Source organism: Acartia tonsa, chromosome 11, assembly GCF_053477335.1.
Source record: "Acartia tonsa isolate MP-2025a chromosome 11, ASM5347733v1, whole genome shotgun sequence".
Lineage (NCBI taxonomy): Eukaryota > Metazoa > Arthropoda > Copepoda > Calanoida > Acartiidae > Acartia > Acartia tonsa.
In genome coordinates this window covers 34,950,908-34,971,653 of record NC_137270.1, presented here as the reverse complement: position 1 = coordinate 34,971,653, position 20,746 = coordinate 34,950,908, and the positions used below count along the sequence as shown (strand labels likewise).

Genomic DNA, 20,746 nt, shown 5'->3' with positions numbered 1-20,746 from the left:
GTACAATGGAAATTTTGAAAGAATTGCAATGCTCATGTTGAAAACTTTAAAATTAAACTACGTGGCCTAGAAACAAAATTATAAGCTTATTTTTGTCATAAATTTAGGTTTCCAGTAACTAATTATATTTTTACAATAAAAATACCCATTTTTATAGTCAAAATCATTAAAAAAAAATAAGTTTTACTTGCGTTGTACCGAATGTACTGTAGCCAATCAGAAGGCTGAATCAGCTTAACAACCAATCACAGCTAAGCTTGTATTAGTTTACCCCTTTGTTTCCGCTATGATTTTCGTTTAAAAATGCAATTTAAATCGATTTTTTTTCATAGATTTTGACGATGAAATGTGGTGTTTTTATTGTAAAAATGTAATCAGTTACAGGCAATCTAAGTTTCTGACAAAGATAAGGTTATAATTTTATGTCTAGGCAACGTAATTTAATATTGTTTTTTCTTTTATGAGCATTGGAAATCTTTCAAAAATTCCATTGTACATAAAATGCTATTTTGAAATGCCTAGAACTTTTTTGTTATTGAAGCTGAAGGCTTATAATTTGGGGTATTGGGTCTTCTTGTGGCAGTCTTTTAGCAGTTAAAGCGTGTTATTTCTTGCAGGCGTCCTTTAATGAACATTAATAATGTAGAGTGTCAGAACTGAATAGTCAGAACATAAATTTAAAATTCGAAACAAAATTGTAAGTAAATTTATTGAGAAATTGCTTACATGCAGGAAAATGCTTAAGGACGTACTCACATTTTTTGGACTTGATTATAGATATGATTCGCTTATAACATTCTATTTTGTTGTCCTAGGAATCAGTATCCCAGAAATCAGATTAATCGGATAATTTTGATACATAAAAATTTGTTGTAAGTTAATAATTAGTATGCTTAAAATGGACGTATGGATATTCTGATAATGATTATAGACTTTCTAAATCGTACCTTTCTACTACAGGAATCACATGCCTAAATTAACGAAAATAGCTAACCGTTACGGACGTACGGACTGATCCTTAATATAGAAAAGCTTTGCTTTTAAAAAGTTAAAAAGATTTTTTGAGGGGATGGGGTAATATTTTTCTTGGGGTGAATTTTCTGGGAGGGTGGAGATACCCTCCCTCGAAATAATTATAAACCCTCTATGAACTTAAAAGAAGCTTCACTGTAAAGGAGAACCATATAGGTTCAGCGGTTAGCTTTTCTACAGACAAAAAAAAGATTACTACTTTATATAATAGGTTATGAAAAAGGAAAAAAAAGCAAGATAACAAGGATAACAACATTCACAAAAGCAAAGCTCTAAAATCAGGAGGTCAAACATAAATTTTGTTAAAATTAGCGTAAATCTATAATACAAAGTAGAATGATGTCTGTCCATCCGTCTGTCTGTCTGTCCGTCTGTCTGTCCGTCTGTCTGTCCGTCTGTCAGTCCCTTAAGATCTCGGTAACCACTGGACCGATTATATTCTACTATTCAGGGAATATACCTACTGGTCCTGTGGTGGTTTTAGGCTATTTTCTTGGGGGGTGGGATACCCCCAACCCCCCCAAAAACAAAAAAATCCCCCCCCATTTTTTTTTTGCTGAAGATTTTCTTGGTCCTATTACGAATTTCGCCAAAAAAAAATTTTATCACCTCTTGGGGCAAAGCCCCTGAGGCTAGGGGCGAATCTGCTAGTATAGAATATAGTAAAAGGGCATAATTTTATTTTTAGTATTTGATTATAATACTAAACCTTGTTGTCCTAAGAAACATTACTCCAAAACCCAGATGAATGGGACAATGATATTATACAAAAAAATGGACGTACATACTTTCTAGTAATGAATATAGTATTGTACCCAACTGTTATAGAAATCATTCTGCAAAGTTTGAAATCGATAGGATATTTATAACATGTCTAAATTAAAGAAAATGTCGTCTAACCGTTTGGACGTACGGACAAACCAATCCTTACTATAGAAAAGTTTCGCATTTAAAAAGGAAAATTATAATGAAAATATAATGAATTAATAAAATAAATATAAATAATATAATAACATAATGAAATAAAGAAAAAAAATAAACTAAGAGAATGAAATTTTTTAGTTAAATAGAATATTGAATAAGGATCATATAATGGACAAACAGACAAAGTAAGTTATAGAGCAGACTTTAAGAGAATATGCTATTACTCAAAGATTATCACGAAACCTAAGTCTTTTGAAGCATAATTGAGAGACAGACAAAATAATTTATAGACTGGATATACATATGTCATGGGAATATTCACTAAAAATCTCAACAGTCTATCTTTAACAATAGCAGAGAAAACCACATGCTTAACTTAATGAGAAGAGCAATGACGAAAGGACTAGCCCTAATTGTAGAAAAGTCTCTCTTTTAACAAAAAAAGTATTTTTTTTGGTCTGAAGCTTAAAAATTTCATAAACTGACTAAATTCTCCATTTAAGGGAAGCTTCACATAGGTCATGGGATGGTTTTTTGCTTTTTCATTTTCAGATTTAAGCCCCTAATTGGTTTAGGCTATTTTTCTGCCTCCTTACATTAAAAAGAGCGCAGCTGCAAGTGAATAAGAAAAGAGAAATATAAAAGAAGAATACATATTATCCTATTATATAAAGTAGTAAAACATAAACAAACGTTGGAGTGGACAAACCTAGGAATGGGACAATCGTCGGAGTGGACATTGCTTATGTAAAACGCAGGAGTGTCTTTTATTTTATTTATAAGATAAAAATCTTTCAAAACAAAAAAAAATCTTGAATATCTTTTCTCACAGACTGAAATTTTAAAATCAGTCTAACAGTTTTCCAAAGTAGGTAAGTTCTATCGAAAGGCAAAGGTTTGAAACAGATAGAACATTTCATTAAACTAAAACATATTTTTTTCTCACATTGTTTACAACTGTCAAATATGTTTTTTTATATGCCTAACCCCTGCAGGGGGCTTATTTGTATATTTATATCTTAACCTAACCTAACCTGTGTAGAAATAACTAAACAAATGTTGTTGAAACCTAATTTTTAAGATATTATAGACACTTCTGCGTTTTACTTATATAATGTCCACTCCGACATTTGTCCGAAATATCCTGTGTTTGTCCACGTTAGTAAGGCTTTCTGTTCTGAAACTTAAGATCTCAATAACTACTAAACAGATTGGGCTTTCTATTTCAGGTAAGCTTAATATTTGTCTTGTAATGGCTTTAGGCTATTTTATTTTAAGTCGAGGGATGGTTTTAGGCTATTCTATTTTAAGTCCTGGGAAGGCTTTAGGCTTTTATTCATTCCCCTTTGAATACAGAGCCAATAGATGCTGGGGGCGTAGCCGCTAGTCGATATACAAAGTTTTTTTTTGTCTGTAGCAAAGGATCTCGTTTGCTGCTAAACCGATATGATGTATGTCTGTCTGTCTATACCGTAGGATCTTGCTAACCGCTGAGTACTGAGATGATTTTAAGATAGTTTATTTTTTTTCCTTATAATAAAATAACAGGATATTTGTCCATAAAAAGCGAAGCAATATCTTAATTTTTGTTGTTGGAACTGTTATTCAGTTGATTATACCAAGGATCTAAAGGAATAAGACAATGGCCGATAAATTTTTATCCATCCCTAATAACGATACACAAAATTGCAACACTACAACCAAAATATGACAAAAGTCCCCAAAGTTTTGAGCCAACGAATAAGAAAACTTCATTATAAAACTTTGGAGACTATTGTAAAAATTGCCTAATGTTTCCTTTCTCCCTGAGATTATACAGACTATCCTTAAACTAATATTTACATTAAAGTAACAGGATGTTTATCAGTATCAACTGAACCGATATGCTTCTCCTTTACATTGAAGCTTATTTTACTCGCAGGAAAAGTTTTCATTTTGGGGAGGGGACCAACACTTTCAGCCCCCGGAAGGTATCACTTCCCTTAAATTCTTAACCTTCCCCCTCCCCCCCCCTCTCCACCACATCTATTCATTAAAGTACTCCTAGGGTCATCTATGGGATTAGCCGTTAGTGACTTAAAAATAATTCAAGTGCAATGATATATTTACCAAATTAATACGATAATTTTGTATACATTTTTTATGAAAAAAAATTATTTTGCCAAAGGCAGCCAAAAAATAAGCAGCAAATATTTCAAAAATGCTCTGATAATCAGAGATCTACAGGGATAAGACGATTGTCGATAAAATGATATATATACATATATACAGTGTGTTTTTTTATGAGAACTTTTTTGAAAGCAATTTTACCTTACTTATAGTTATTAGAATTTAATGATTAATGGCTTATTCTCCCTTTTTTTTATAACCTTTAATAGAAAAGCAAAAAATATTTCAGTTTTTATTCAAAAAGTACAGTAAATTAAAAAATTTAAAACTTAGGTGTCAACATCTAAAAATGGTTTTAGTGCATTTTTCTTATAATCTACCTTTGCAAGAATGGCTGCAAAACGCTTCAAAGTTGAGATATTGAGCTAAAAATTTATATAGATACTACTTGTGACATGTACTAGAACATTTTGAAATTTGAAGGCCATATCTCAACCAGGGAGGGAATACTGGCCCCCCAATGTACTCCCTCCATTCTTGGAAAGGGTAGAAGATTTGAGCATAAGAAAAATGCGCTAAAACCATTTCTCGTATTCATTTGAATCCGGTGGATAGGAACCGGTTCTCATCCATACGAAAAAACTATGTCTAGCATCGTATTATATCCAGCTTTCTACGAATATAGATATGTACAATCATAAGATTAAACCCAGTTTTTTTAGCCGGTGCCTTCTGCACCTCGGGGCTAAAAAAACTAGTTTTAATCTCATAATTGTACTTTCTATATCCGCGGAAAGCCGTTTATAATACGATGCGAGAAATAACTATTTTAGATGTTGACACCCATGTTTTGAAATTTTGAATTTACTGTACTTTTTAAATAAAAACTGAAATATTTTTTTGCTTTTCTGTTAATGGTTATAAAAAACGAAGAGAATAAGCCATTAATCATTAAATTCTGATAACTATAAGTAGGGTAAAATTGCTTTCAAAAATGCTCTCATAAAAAAAACACTGTATATATATGTATGTTTATATATTAATTATTCCCATTGATGATTCACAAAATTACCCCTTCTTTAGTTTAGAATTAGTGGTTGAAACATTTAGACACTCAACTTAATGAACTAAACAATCACAAAACAATAAAAAGTCCCCAAGGTTGTTAATCTAACGAATAAGAAAACGGTATTATAAAACTTTGGAGACTAGACAGCACTCTTGGATAAGCCAACTTATAACACTTTGGGAACTATCCTAATCCTCCCTGGCGAAATGACAATGAGATTTTTTGGTAAATTTGTGGCAAACTTTATTCTTAATAAATTAGCACTTGGCAAAATTATACTGGAGAGATATTTCATTGAAGAATAAATTTTTTTTTTGCCCAAACTTTTCGTCAGCCAATAATAACAGATAAGTTAAACATTGTAAAAATAATATAGTAACTTAACTCGAGTTGTCAACGGCAGAAATTAGGTCCTGAGATGGTTTTAGGCCTGGAAAGGTTTATAACAATTTTATCTGTATTTCTTAAAATAAATTAACAGAATCTTTGTCTGTATGTATGAATGTCTGTCTGTACCGAAGGATCTTGCTAACAGCTGAACCAATATGGTTCTCCTTTACAGTGAAGATTCCTATAGGTCCTGAGATCGTTCTCCTTAATAGGGTAGCTTCTCATAGGTCCTGGGGAGGTTAATAACTATTTTATTTTAATCCTTATAATAAAGTAACAGGATCTTTGTCTGTATGTATGTCTGTCTGTACCTTGCTAACCACTAAACCGACATGGTTCCCCTTTACAGTGAAGCTTCCTATGGGTAATGAGATGGCTTTAGGCCATTTTATTTTTAATCCTTATAAAAAGTAACAGGATCATTGTCTGTATGTATCAAAGAAGATCGCTAACTGCAGAACCAATATGGTTCTCCTTTATAGGGTAGCTTCCAATAGATCCTGGGAAGGTGTATAACTGTTTTGAAGGAGGATATAAGGGGCTATTAAGGGGCGATGGAGAGGCTATGTAGAGGCTATGTTATATAAATTAAGGTAAGGGGCTTTTAAGTGGCGATGGAGGGCTATTAAGGGGCGATGGAGAGGCTATGTTATATAAATTAAGGTAAGGAGCTATTAAGGGGCGATGGAGAGGCTATGTAGCGGCTATGTTATATAAATTGGCTATTAAGGGGCGATGGAGAGGCTATATAGGGGCTATTTATATAAATTAAGGTAAAGGACTATTAAGGGGCGATGGAGAGGCTATGTAGGGGCTATGTTATATAAATTAAGGTAAGGGGCTATTAAGGGGCGATGGAGAGGCTATTTAGGGGCTATGTTATATAAAATCGGGTAAGGGGCTATTAAGGGGCGATGGGGAGGCTATGTAGGAGCTATGTTATATAATTAAGGTAAGGGGATATTAAGGGGCGATGGAGAGGCTATGTAGGGGCTATGTTATATAATTAAGGTAAGAGGCTATTATGGGGCGATGGAGAGGCTATGTAGGAGCTTTGTTATATAGATTAAGGTAAGGGGCTATTAAGGGGCGATGGAGAGGCTTTGTAGGGGCTATGTTATATAGATTAGGGTAAGGGGCTATTAAGGGGCGATGGAGAGGCTATATAGGGGCTATGTTATATAAATTAAGGTAAGAGGCTATTAAGGGGCGATTGAGAGGCTATGTAGGGGCTATGTTACATAATTAAGGTAAGGGGCTATTAAGGGGCGATGGAGAGGCTATATAGGAGCTTTGTTATATAAATTTAGGTAAGGGGTTATTAAGGGGCGATGGAGAGGCTATGTAGGGGCAATGTTATATAATTAAATTAAGTGGCTATTAAGGGGCGATAGAGAGGCCATATAGGAGCTTTGTTATATAAATTAAGGTAAGGGGCTATTAAGGGGCGATGGAGGAGCGATGTAGGGGCCATCAAGTTGCAATGTAATATAAATTTGGAGAAGGAGCGATGAAGGGGCGATGTAGGAGCGATGAAGGAGCGATGGAGGAGCGATGGAGGAGCTATGTAGGAGCGATGTAGGGGCCATCAAGTTGCAATGTAATATAAATTTGGAGAAGGAGCGATGAAGGGGCGATGTAGGAGCAATGAAGGAGCGATGTAGGAGCGATGTAGGGGCCATCACAGTACAATTTAATATAAATTTGGAGAAGGAGCGATGAAGGAGCGATGTAGGAGCGATGGAGGGGCGATGTAGGGGCCATCAAAGTACAATGTAATATAAATTTGGAGAAGGAGCGATGAAGGGGCGATGTAGGAGCGATGAAGGAGCGATGTAGGAGCGATGTAGGAGTGATGTAGGAGCGATGTAGGGGCCATCACAGTACAATTTAATATAAATTTGGAGAAGGAGCGATGTAGGAGCGATGGAGGGGCGATGTAGGAGCGATGGAGGGGCGATGTAGGAGCCATCAAAGTACAATGTAATATAAATTTGGAGAAGGAGCGATGAAGGAGCAATGGAGGGGCGATGTAGGAGCGATGGAGGGGCAATGGAGGGGCGATGTAGGGGCCATCAAAGTACAATGTAATATAAATTTGGAGAAGGAGCGATGAAGGGGCGATGTAGGAGCGATGAAGGAGCGATGTAGGAGCGATGTAGGGGCCATCACAGTACAATTTAATATAAATTTGGAGAAGGAGCGATGTAGGAGCGATGTAGGGGCCATCACAGTACAATTTAATATAAATTTGGAGAAGGAGCGATGAAGGAGCGATGTAGGAGCGATGAAGGGGCGATGTAGGAGCGATGTAGGGGCCATCAAAGTACAATGTAATATAAATTTGGAGAAGGGGCGATGGAGGAGCGATGTAGGGGCCATCAAGTGGGTTGTTATATAAATTAAGGTAAGGGACTACGGAGGGGCGATGGAGAGGCTATAAAGGAGCCATCATGGGGCTATAGCATAGCCTCTTATCATAAGAGGCGATATGAACGCCCCTTTAAAGGAGCTATTAAGAGGCCATGAAGGAGCTATAGCATAGCCTCTTATCATAAGGGGCGATATGAACGCTCCTTAAAAGGGGCTTTCACATCGCTCCATATGATGAGAGGCTATGCTATAGCTCCTTGAAGGAGCTATAGAAAATCATCGCTCCATATGGAGGGATGTCGTGAAAAGGAGTATACCCAAAATATGTGCATATTTAAGTAATTGACATGAAATTGTACGTGCCTCTGTAGGACGAACTGACCAAGGCCTTTATGGTGTACTGTACTGTAGATAAAACTAAATTTTCTAATTTAGGATGGAAAAAATGAACTTATAGTAGGATCAGAGGATTTTGAAATTAGAGTTTTTTCGGAGGTAAACCATTCTTAATTGTGATACTGAATAGCAGGGTTTGATTTTTTAATCACCAGTATTATTCAGAGAAATATTGTACACTTAAAATTGTGTTTTTTCTTGTATTTTTAAATTAACGAAAATTATTGGAATAAAAAGCTTTTATACTTGTTTATAATACAATTATAGTTAAACTTAGATTTCAGCGTATTTTTAGTAGCGAAGCTATTTTATAATTAGAATTGTCCGTCTGTCTGTCTGTAAGACTAGTTTAGGGGGAATTGTAATTTTCTCGGATCCTATTCAAGAAAGATGGCTGAAAGTTCTTGTCAATATTCTTATCATTCAGAAACATAATCTATAATACAAAGTAGCTTGATGTCTGCCTGTCCGTCCGTCTGAAGCTTAAGATCTCGGTAACCACTGAACCGATCGGATTCTACTCTTCAGGGAATATAATTACTGGTCTTGTGGTGGTTTTAGGCTATTTTTTGGGGGGTGGGACATCCCCAACCACCCCCCCCAAAAAAAAATCCCCCCCTCCCTTTTTTTTATTTTTTATACGAATTTTGCGAATTCATTATTTAATCGCGAAAATTTTTTCCTGCTGGGTAGGTGCGAAAATTTGCGATCCGTTCTGCTGGGTAAGTAATAGAAGATGTAATTATACCTCTTGTGGCAAAGCCCCTAGAGGCTAGGGGCGAAGCCGCTAGTTAACTATAAAGCATCAATGGCAGTCGGATTGCCTTTTTCCATGATTTTTTCGTCTTCGCTACTTATGTATGTAGTCATCCTTGTTAAATAATCTATAAATAATTTGTTAAGGATGAAATTATAACAGAGATAACAGAGACCGAGGCAGTCACAGCTTTAACCCCTGTACAAGATGGAAGGTAATAATTATTTATCGCATCGTATTAGAAACAGCTTTCAGCGGATAAAAAAATGAACAATTCTAAGAATAAAACAAGTTTTGTTAGCCCCGAGATGCCGAAGGTACGGACTAACAAAAGTGGTATTAAATTTATGATTTTTATTTTAATATTCGTGGAAAATTATTAGTAATCATTTAATTATTTGATTTTTCAGTATGGTTTATAATCGGTTTTAACCTAGGGGATATTAATCGGTTTCGAAGCCATACTGGAAATTCTATTACATATTATAATGTCACCATCTGCTTAGGTTTGGTTATGCATTGGCAAATGGAACTGTTGGAGTTTACGAGAAAACTACGAGATGGTGGAGGATAAAGGTAGTGATTTTTTTTATTTTTTTGGGGGGGGCTTCATGTCGCTTCGCCTCGGAGATTTTAGGGTTAATTCCCCTACACATTCATCTTTGTTTAACCCTTACAACAGCTCTCCATCTTACCTACAAAAAAAAATGAGATTGAAAAAACTAGAGGGGGGGCTCTGTGAGCCCCCCCCCCCCCCCTATCTGTAAGGGTTAAAAAATAAAAGAAACATTTAAAGGGGGAACTTGAATGGCCTTAAATCTTGATGATTAGAGCAGCAGCTTAAGAGATTTTTTAAGACATACAAACACAACTTTCCAATCTATGTAGAACATTCATTTGATTAAATTAGATACAAGAATTAATGTTATTTATAATATGAAGTGTGATGAAACAGAGTTTAAAGCATCTATAAATTAAGCTTACTAGCGATCTCATTGTCCTTGTTATTAAAACGACCAAGCTAATATTGCTTGATTCACTTCTACAAGAGACGAAATGAATAGAAAATTATTGAAAAAATTAAAAATGATTGAAAAAATTGAAAAATATCTTTATGTCTTAGAATCCTAGTCTATTTTTATTAAAAATAGGTTGAAAAACATTCTAACTTTAAAATAACCTGTTATTTTAGTCCAAGAACCAAGCCACCTGTATCCACGCTTATGACCTGGACGGGGATGGAGTCAAAGAGATGATTACTGGTTGGAGTTCAGGTAAAGTTATTATCGCATCGTATTATAAATAGCTTTCTGAGGATATAAAGATGAAATTGTAGAATTAAAGTTTTTGACAAGGTTGACAAACCTTTGATAGAAAATTGATTTTTTATAGGAAAGTTGGACGCAAGAAATGACAGAAGTGGAGAAGTTATATTCAAGGTAAACCACAATAAAATTGTTGAACAAAATTAAATTACTTTACTACCAGAAGATAATTCAAAAGAGCATCAGTCAAAGTTTATTAAAGAAATTAAGGCACTTTGTATTTGTAATAGTTGCATCGCCCCGAGCCTATAGTAAAGGGTGAAAGAAATAGGCTAAAACCACCCAAAGACATTTATTATGAATCTCTGAAAAGAACAACTTATTTTGACCAGCAATTTCAGAGGTCTTTAGCTTCAGAAATTTATTAAATCAATTGACGTCCAGACAAGCCTCAATGCAATCGATGAATTGGCTAATTAAAAGAAGGGAAAGAATTTTTTACAAAAGCTTTTCTGTTCTGGGACGTAATAGATTATTTTTCATTCAGGAAAACATTGGATCAGGAGTGGCAGGTTTAGTTGAAGGTGACTACAGGATGGATGGAAAAATGGAACTAATTGTCTGCTCAACAGATGGAGAAGGTATTGAGCTATCAAATTTAATGATGAGGTGTTTAAACGTGGACATTGAGTTGGTCACATTATCGTAAAAATGTATACTTAATTTTTAAAAAAACTAATCAAGACACAAATAGAAGACCAAATTGTCATAAATAAGTATTGATTTATCAACCTTATCAAACGCTTTGTTTAAGTATAAAGTACACAAATGTTTGTAACTCTTTTCAATTGAGGGATCTTAAGGGACGTTAAATTAGTGTAGAACCCCAATTGATAACCATGAAAATAAACCCTTATGTAGATTTATATAATTTGTTGAAACATTTGTACATTTATCACAAAATTATACAATTCAAATTGATATAGTTGCTAAGAAATTATTATTCTAGTATGGCTTTGAAACCGATTAATATCCGCTGAATTAGAACCGGTTCTAAGGCATACTGAAAAATTATGTATTGTATCGTATTATATCATGTTTTCTTGGAATATAAAAATGTACAACCATAGTATTAAAAGCAGTTTTGTTATCCACGGAAAGCTGTTTATAATACGATGCAATAAATAAGTATGCTTATATGAAATTTTGTTCAGTTCGTGGTTACCTACCCGCAGCCACAGATTCAAGAAAGAATTTAATGAACGTTAACATAGAACAAGAAACTCTTCGAGAATTGTATACAAGGTAGTCTTTTTTTTATGGTTTCTGCTAATAAATGTATTTCAAACAGATATGCTCTGACGGACATTACCTTGTTAAAGAATAGAAGCACCACTTTGAGAATAAAAAAGCAGACATTCCTAGATACTCCTAAGCAAGAGGGAGAGAAGGGAACATTGGGTTGTTTATTACACAATAGTCCACAAAGTTTTCTTATTCGTTGGCTTAACAACTTTTGGGACTCTTATTGAATTTTTATTAGTTGGTTAATTTAGTTGAGTTTCCAATCGTTTTAACCACTGATTGTTATCTACAGTAAGGATAATTTGGTAAATGATCATTGGAGATGTACATTAGTTTATCAGCGATTGTCTTTTCCCTTTAGATTCCTGACTAAGCACACTTACAAAATGGCTTCTAAATAATATGATATTTGTAGAAAGCAGAATTTATTATTGGAACTGAAAAATTATTCAACCAATGAGAAAGCAGCAAATGCGACCACTAGAAGATTAGTTAATGAAGATGAGGTACACATTAAAGATTTTTATTGACTTGATTGGGTATAAGCCTTTTCGTGGCAACGCCCCTTAAGAGGCGATTCTTTATATTTTTCACAGTAGCTTTTCTCCTATTTCTAGCCCCTTCGGGGCCAATTGCCTAACCCTGTGGGGAAATCACCTAATCCAATATAACCTAACCTAAAATAACCTATCAAAAGCCATTTTAAAAATACAACGAATCGCCCCTTAAGTGGCGTTGCCATGAAAGGGACTATTCTCTTATATTTCAATATTGATATCATAAATTGTAGACAAAATTAAGAATATAGGGATAGGGACCAAGAAAAGAAAATTATGCCTTTGATTACTTTTCTTATTAGTAGGAATAAGTGATTTTTCATTCATTTTGTCTCTTGTAGAAGTATATTAAGCTATAATGAAATTTTTGTAGTGCCTTAAAAATGACTGGCCCACCATTGGTAGTTTCGTCTGTGTATAGGCTTATCATTGGTCATTTGTATTGTATGACGTCATTTGTTATAGGCACTTTAAAGAGCTTCAGCAATAATACATTGGTCATAATAATTAAGGTTGGTAAAATCCCCGCACAGACCCAGCTTCAAACAGCGCTTGCCATTAACATGGGCTCTGAAGGGAAACAGGTAGAAATTTCTCGTGTAGTTTGTTGTTAAAGAAGATGTTTCATTTAAGGAGTTGAGCTTTTCTAATATTCTTATTTGTAATTTTACACACAACTTTCACTTTATCTATACGGAAGAAAAGGATTTAGAAATTCCGGAGAAAGAAATTATTTTTCTAGCCTTTGCGGGGCAATCATTAACATTTACCTTAACTAACTTTAAATAACCTATCAAAAGTTTCTGTGAAAATAGGAGGAAGCCCACTACTTCGTTTTCTTTTCATTATCCACTTACTTCTTTTTTACAATATTAAATCTTAATCTTGAATGAACAGCCTTGAATTATTAAGAATCTTTTTATTAAGCTTCGCTATCTTTGGAGTTAATATTTCTTATTGAAATGAAACATCTTCTTAAAAGAAAATATTTAAAATAGTAGTTAATGTGTTAATTAACATTCAGTGTTCAGTGTATGGCATAAATATGTAAGGCTTGAAAAGAACAATCATATATTCTAAAGTAATACAGCAATAGAAACTTAACTTCATGGAAAGTTAAACAGAAATAAAATAATCGTCCTTCAATCCTTGATTGTTTCATTACCTTATTCATAAGTGTACAGAAAAAGAATACAACAAGAAAACAAAAGATTTATGTTTTCCAAAAAAAGTGCCTGTCGATCACTGGCTCCTCCCCCCCCCCCCCCCGCCTTTTATTTTTGAAATATATTGAAAATAAGTGAGTTTTTTCTTCTTCCTATGTCTAACCCTGCGGGGCCTATACCTGTGGTGCCCTAACTCTGGGTGGCTACCGAGTACTCAGTTAAACCTAACCTAACCTGACCTAAAGTATTAAACAAACAAAAAACTACCCCCCCCCCCCCTAGTATTTTTAATGTTGTTTGAAAATATTGGAGGGTGGGGTTGGGGTCGGTGCTCAACAAGACACTTTGAGGGGATGACCCCAAAATACTAGCTACGATTTTGTGTGAGCTAAAAATGTATCTAAGCAAAAATGCCATTGCCTAGATATTCTACGGATTCGGAGATGAAAAATTGATGCGAGTAGTTGATGTTGTAAAGGTGATAAAATGCACCATGTAAATAATACAAAAGCTAACAGGGAAACAGCACATGAAGAAAAACTTATTTGCCCCCAATATTTCACTCAGTTAAAAACTTCGTTTGATACCTACACATGAAAAAAGGTTGCAAATAATAATGATAATTTTTTACTGGCAGATTGGAGTCAATAAAGTTTTTCTTCAACGGCCATATCAATGTTTTAGTAACTCAGACAATTATTCTGATAGTAGAACAGTACATACAAAGATTCAGATTCAAGTAAAAAGAGAATGGATCATGGAAAAAAGCTAAGTAGCGGGTTTCGGCATTTTTTTCATAGTAACTTTTCTCCTATTTCTACCCCCTGCGGGGCAATCATTAACATTTACCTCACCTAAAATAACCTATCAAAAGCTAGTGTAAAAATACGACGAAACCCGCTAATTTTTTTTCTTTCCATGGTCCAAGAGAAAAGTTATTAAAATACACCTATTTAAGTTAAAAAAAATTATGATTTATGAGTTATGATTTTTTTCTTTCTATTATTTACTTGAATCTGAAAAAAAAATTTTGACAGAATAGTTGTCCTTTAGCGCTGTACTGCCAATTAATAGTATAATTAACAGGGAGGGAGGGGCCATTGGGCTGATTTATTGTACTAGTCTAAAGTTTTATAATAATGTTTTCTTATTTGTTGGCTTAACAACTTTAGGGACTTTTATTGATTTATAATTAGTTGGTTCATTAGGTTTAGAGTCCAAACTTTTCAACCACTTATTGTAATTTACAGAAAGGATAATTTTGTGTATCATCAGTCTGGATGTATATCTATTTATCTGCCATTGTCTTATCCCTTTAGATCCCTGATAGGTATATTTAGCAGAAAAGCTTTCTAAACCGCACACAATATCGTCCTTGTACAAAAGTGACAAGCTTAAAAAATTTGCACTTCAGTCTTGTATAAAAAATAACATAGTTAAGTTCTAAATTCAGTCAAATAATCAACATTTTTAGGTTATTGGTCACTTTTTCATGCATATTTAAGTTAATACTTTAGTAGTTAAATCTAAAATTAACAAGGATGACACCATCCATAAAAGCGAAGCTCTGAAACGGTAGAACAAACGAACATTAACACTAGTAGAGTGTCAGAACTGAATAAGCATCATATAAATGTTAAGTCTGAACAATTTGTTGCAAAACTGCTTAAATACAGAATACCTTTAAAGGTCATACTTATATTTTTGTGATCAAATTAACAAAAAAATTAGCAATCGTTACGGACGAATCGACCCTAATTATAGAAAAGCTTTGCTTTTAAAAATTTTAAATTATTGTGCGCTGTCTTAGTTCTAACCTTAAATGTGAATTAAATGCATGAATCTTAAAAATTAAATCTGTTTTGTTAATAGTTGTAGATGTAGAATATATATGTATATTTATTTAAATTTAATCCTTATATAAAAGTAACAGGATGTTCGTCTGTCTGTGGGTCTGTACCGAAGGATCTCGCTAACCGCAGGACCAATATGAAATATTATCCCTTTACAGTGAAACTTCATATAGGTCCAGGGTAGATTTATATCTACTTTGGGGAAAGGTACCTTTACCCTTAACCCCGAGTAAAAATTACTTTTTTACCCTTTTACCTTAATTGCACCTAGAGGCCTTATTGCACTAGTTCTTAGAATGATAAAGACATAGTAGAACAAGGTAGTTAACTTAAATTAAATTCTTGTTTTGTAATAAGCTTTTAGATAAGTCAAAAATCAAGACTTTTTTCTTGGTTGAAAATTGATATGAAATGACAATAATATGTAATAAAATAAATGAATATTGTCAGTTTTGTATTAATATTTGTTGCTTATTACACCTCACAATTAGTCTCGTCCTAATAGGTGCTTTATATAGTTAACACAGAGACCTAAGCAAATACTCCATGGACTAACCATGCCCCTCCAATAACTCAGGGAGGGAGTATACATTGGATTGTTAGTCATGTTGGACCTCATATTTTCAAAAACATGATCTCTTATTTGTTGGCTTAAAAACTTTGGCGACTTTTATATAGATCCTATATAAATGTAATAGGTTGTTTGTGTGTCTTGGGGTTCTGAAGAATCTCGCTAACTCCTAAACCAATATGGTTCTCTTTTACAATGAAGCTTCTTGAAGTTCCAGAGAAGGTTCATAACTATTTTGGTGGAGGGTATAGTACCTTTAGAAGCATTTCAAATACATTTTTTAACAAATAAATTTAGCTAATATTCCTTATTTCAGATATCCATATTAAAACACTATCCATTATCTATTTTAGCCTCATGTAGAAGTAACCTTATCTACCTCTAACAGTACCATCATAAAGGCTGTTCTTATCTTCGCTGAAGGCATATTTGAGGTAAATAAACTTAGTGAGGGGTAAAGCTTGCTAATTCATTATTCTGTCTTGTGTTGCTTTTAAATATTGACCTCTTAAGATTTTATATTCATCATTCTTATACCTGAGATTATACCTAATGTTCATAGATTTTTTTTGATGATTGTGATCAATCTAACTATGACAAATTTTGATTAAGATTTTTTGCAACTTTTCCATATAAATACAGATTTAAGTAGAGAAGCTACACTATAATTAAGAGTGTCCGTTCGTTTGTAAGAAACAAAATGGGGGCAAACGTGAATATCTCGAATGCTGAATAAGATAGACGGCTGTAAAGCTTGTAGATTCCCTTTTTGAATCAGCATCCGGAATATGTGCTTTTATAACTGATTTGTGCATCCAAAAAAAACAATTATGCCTCGCTACTTAATTTTCATGATTATCATTCTTATTTTAAACTATTTTAGGGTGAAAGTTTTGTAGTTCATCCCAAGGAACTGGATAGTTCCATTAGTGTTCCAATTTCCCCGCCCAGAGACCTACCTGTTGATCTTCATATAAAGGTCAGTTATAAAAGACATTTATCATATCGTATTATAGACAGTTTTCCAAGGATATTAAAATAATACTTATAAAAATAAAACCAGGTTTGTTAACCCGGGCCTTTAAACTAGTATTAATTTTATGATTATTATTTTAATATTTGTTGAAAATGTCTGTTACTATATATTATACGTTTTCTTATTCGTTGGCTCAAAACTTTGGGGACTTTAAATTAATTTTGATTGGTTGGTTCACATAGTTGAGCGGCCAAACGTTTCAACCACTAATTGTAATCTACAGGATGTGGAATTTTGTGTATCATCATTGGTGATGTAATTCAATTTATCAGTTTATTTAACTACACAGAACAAAATTGCAAAATTTTCTCCCAGCTTGCTAATAAAACGATAACCCCCCCCCCCCTCCCTTGCGTATACTCCATTCTTCCCCTTGACCATGGAGAAACGTATTATCCAAAACGTGAAGACTATAAAGCATCCTTGATTAACGACAAAAATTCCATTGTCACAATATTCATGTTTATTATATATCCATTGCTTCAGAAATGGATATTAAAATTTTACTTTAAGGTTTTGGTTGGATATGAGAGCTCGACCAGTTTCCATGTATTTGAGTTGACCCGCCAGCTACCAAGATTTTCCATGTATTCGCTATTCACTGAAAAAAGGTAAATTGGATAGGGCAATAGGGATGGGAAAAAATGAAATATGAACGCTGTATTTATACAGCAATTTAGTTTTTATTGAGTGTTTTTTTTTTTTTATATTTGTAATTAGACAATACCTACAATTTGCTCAGATATCATAATTAAATAAGTTTCTATACAAATCTTTGGGTTAATAAGACTGGTTTGTGATTATTGGTCTGTCGTTGGTTTGCTTGTCGTGACTTTGAATCTAAAAAAAAACTTTAAAGAGACACAAAAAATAGCATTAAATTGGAGGGAAATTTTGTTGAAAATTTAGTAGGGGAGATAGATAGAAAAAGTAACATAAAAAGTTTCAAGAAAGAAATGAAAGATACTATGATAAAATTCAATTCCTATAAATTCAAAAATTTTGCCACAATTGAATGGAGTCATCCTTGTTTAGAAAAGAAAAGGATAAAAATCCTGAACACAAATGGGGAGGAAGTTTGTACACTTTCAGGTAATCAGTGATGAAGCAGAGGTGAATTCTTAAAAAAACTTTTGTCTCACTAAAATCAGTTTGCCTCACTAAAATTTTAATGAGGCAAAATTATCCCCTCTAAATTTTTAGCGAGCCTCACTGATTTTAGTGAGGCAAAAGTTTTTGAATAAATCACCTCAGCTTATAGTGCTAAATGAAAATGACGTCATACAATACAAACAACCAATGATAGGCCAGTATACTTTTACAATTAAAATGTATACTGGCCTATCATTGGTCATTTATATTGTATGACGTCATTTTATATTTGGCACTATAAGATGCTTCTCAGTGATGCATGGAGCGGAGCCATCTTACAAGACAGGGTTCTCATATTTTCTATATCTTTTTTGTCACTTTTTTGCGTATTTTCGTAAAGTTCTATGCAACCGTTTAGACAACTGCGCTTATTAAGTCAAACTGTCCTTAATTATGACCATTTCATATATATACATTTGGTCATAATTAAGAACAGTTTGACTAAATGAGAACATTTGACTAAACGGTTGCACACAACTTTACGGAAAATACGCAAGATAATAACCCCATTGAGTACATATGCTAGGATATTTTTTTATATAAAATTCTTATATTTTTGCTACAAGAAACTTAGAATGCAATTATTTTTAATAATTTAGTACACAAGATGGTTTCAGTATCCACTATTTAAGTGAAAGTGTACAAACTTTTAATTAAATATACAAGCTTAAGTTCAAAGCTTAATTTAAAAAGGTTTAAAACAACATTTTGCTGTTTTTTGTTAGAAATGATCGCCCATTTAAATTTTCATATGTGAATTTTATATAAACTTAACTTTACTTTACCTAGTGGTTTCATTTCATTTTTATAGTGAACTTTTTGCTTATTCTTAAAATCAGCCTGGCCGTCTTGGACTTTTAAATTTAAATATGCTCCATAATGGTTGGAGTGTTGACTTGCATACTAGCCGAGAAAATCACGTTTTCCCAATAACGTTTCAAACAGGTAGTTCGGACATTTCGAATTAATAGAGTAGCTTCTAATACAATATGAGTTACTTTAAGGGAAACAAATTTAAGTTTATTCATAAATAAAAAAAAATCGATACTCCTGCCAATACTGTAAACACAAAAGGGCGCAACTTATTACAATGCACATTTAAGACTTCTAAGACAAAGGTCGTGCAATCAAAGGGTTGGTTGTCTGTTGGGCGAATGTACACTTTACACAGCAATTAAGACGCGGATTATGTTTCAAGGTGCATGGAAAGGTCATCAAACACCAAATTGATATTTCAGTTCTAGTCCACGAGGAAGCGACGATTCTGGGGATGAAACTGGCCCTGAGATGCCGGCACAACCAAGGGGCGAGGTCACAATTGTGGTTAAAGAGAGGGTGCAGCGTATAACAATGTGGGTTAACCAGGTATATTATATTCCCAAATGAAATTTAAAACAAGTAGGATGTATTTTTGTCTGTTTGTAACTATGATATATAACTATTTTCCTGGTCCTACTCTTCTAATGGTAACTTTTAATGGGTACTGGGCAGGATTTTAAGATCTATTTTTGAAGGTGGTAGTTCAACCCTCCCACATCCCTAAAACCAATAGCTTTTAGAAAAACGTGTCAAACCACATCTAAAAAACCAACTATGTATTAAATTTTTAAAAGAACTAACAACAAATTTGAATTCAAGCAGGTATTATTGCAGATAATTATTAAATGAAGGAATGATAGCTAACGTTTATTTTATGTTTAACAATTTATGTCTCTAGAAGTATCTATAATACAAAGTAGCTTGATGTCTGTCCGTCTGAAGCTTAAGATCTCGGTAACCACTGAACCAATCGGATTCTACTCTTCAGGGAATATACCTACTGGTCCTGTGGTGGTTTTAGGCTATTTTCTTGGGGTGTGGTACACCCCCAACCCCCCAAAAAAACAAAAAAATCCCCCCATATTTTTTTTTTTAAGGAGATATCCTTGGTCCTTTATTTGTAGAAGATTTCCTTGGTCCTTCTTATTTTTTTTATTTTTAATTTCACCTTAACTTTTTTTATCACTTCTTTGTGCAAAGACCCTAGAGGCTAAGGGGCGAAGCCGCTAGTATTGATATAATTCGTCAAAAAAGATTTAGAAAAATGTATAAAAAAATACGTATATTTTTTTAGAATTTTCTATTGACATCAGACATAGAAGATGCTCAAAACCTGGATTTGAAATTTGTCTCTTTGCGAGACAAGGGATCTCTTCACATCAAGATGGAACAAAATGGAACCATCAAAATAGGTCAGATATCAAAAAATATCTCGAAACTAGAATACATCACAGAAGTAACTATTATCCTTATACTAAAGTAACAGGATGTGTGTCTGTTTGTTTGTGTATTCGTGTGTCTGTACCGAAGAATCTCGCTAACCGCTGAACCGATCGGGTTCTCCTTAACAGGGTAGATTCTCATAGGTCCCGGGAAGGTTTTTAACTATTTTGGGGGAGAATATCACCGCCCTCCCAAGAGAAATCGCCCCTACAAATTTTTTTTACGTTCTCGATTTTAGAAAGAGAGTTCAACGCAAACATAAACGTCAAACGCAATATAGACATATTTTAGATATAAAAAAAACATTTAAAGTGCCACTAGAGGCCTCTAGGGTCGTAGCCGCTAGTTTCCCTAAAAGTGCCCATCGAGTACTGATACTATATAGAGGAAATCTATTTTCCATGGGATCCCTAGCTTGTAGGGGGTGGATGAAAAATATGTAAAGGGGGGGGGGGTTATAAATAAAAAATCAAGTGTACATCAGATGATACTATTATGCAAATCGAACCAAAGAAAGCAAAGATATGGG

At 33.8% G+C, this 20,746-nt stretch overlaps 3 protein-coding genes across 15 annotated transcripts in view; all 3 read left to right on the top strand.

The window, feature by feature from the left end:
• The window catches only part of LOC145331013 (BBSome complex member BBS2-like), a 37,559-nt gene that overhangs the window by 12,211 nt on the left and 4,602 nt on the right, over window positions 1-20,746 (top strand). The window contains exons 7-21 of one of the 2 annotated variants that reach the window (XM_080175603.1): window positions 8,333-8,392; window positions 9,197-9,264; window positions 9,557-9,626; window positions 10,243-10,324; window positions 10,443-10,489; window positions 10,863-10,956; window positions 11,530-11,620; window positions 12,036-12,126; window positions 12,690-12,761; window positions 16,121-16,201; window positions 16,651-16,746; window positions 17,317-17,414; window positions 17,839-17,895; window positions 19,194-19,320; window positions 20,069-20,186. In XM_080175603.1, coding sequence (XP_080031729.1) covers window positions 8,333-8,392; window positions 9,197-9,264; window positions 9,557-9,626; window positions 10,243-10,324; window positions 10,443-10,489; window positions 10,863-10,956; window positions 11,530-11,620; window positions 12,036-12,126; window positions 12,690-12,761; window positions 16,121-16,201; window positions 16,651-16,746; window positions 17,317-17,414; window positions 17,839-17,895; window positions 19,194-19,320; window positions 20,069-20,186 — 1,252 coding nt within the window. The remainder of the gene's footprint in view (window positions 1-8,332; window positions 8,393-9,196; window positions 9,265-9,556; window positions 9,627-10,242; window positions 10,325-10,442; window positions 10,490-10,862; window positions 10,957-11,529; window positions 11,621-12,035; window positions 12,127-12,689; window positions 12,762-16,120; window positions 16,202-16,650; window positions 16,747-17,316; window positions 17,415-17,838; window positions 17,896-19,193; window positions 19,321-20,068; window positions 20,187-20,746) is intronic. The other variant, XM_080175604.1, reaches the window with a different exon arrangement.
• The window catches only part of LOC145331016 (COX assembly mitochondrial protein 2 homolog), a 95,519-nt gene continuing 84,832 nt past the window's right edge, over window positions 10,060-20,746 (top strand). For all 12 annotated transcript variants that reach the window (XR_013883620.1, XR_013883619.1, XR_013883616.1 and 9 more), the window contains exon 1: window positions 10,060-10,101. The gene's annotated coding sequence lies outside the window, so the exon portion shown is untranslated. The remainder of the gene's footprint in view (window positions 10,102-20,746) is intronic.
• The window catches only part of Cul4 (cullin 4), a 43,160-nt gene continuing 32,477 nt past the window's right edge, over window positions 10,064-20,746 (top strand). The window contains exon 1 of the mRNA XM_080175610.1: window positions 10,064-10,102. The gene's annotated coding sequence lies outside the window, so the exon portion shown is untranslated. The remainder of the gene's footprint in view (window positions 10,103-20,746) is intronic.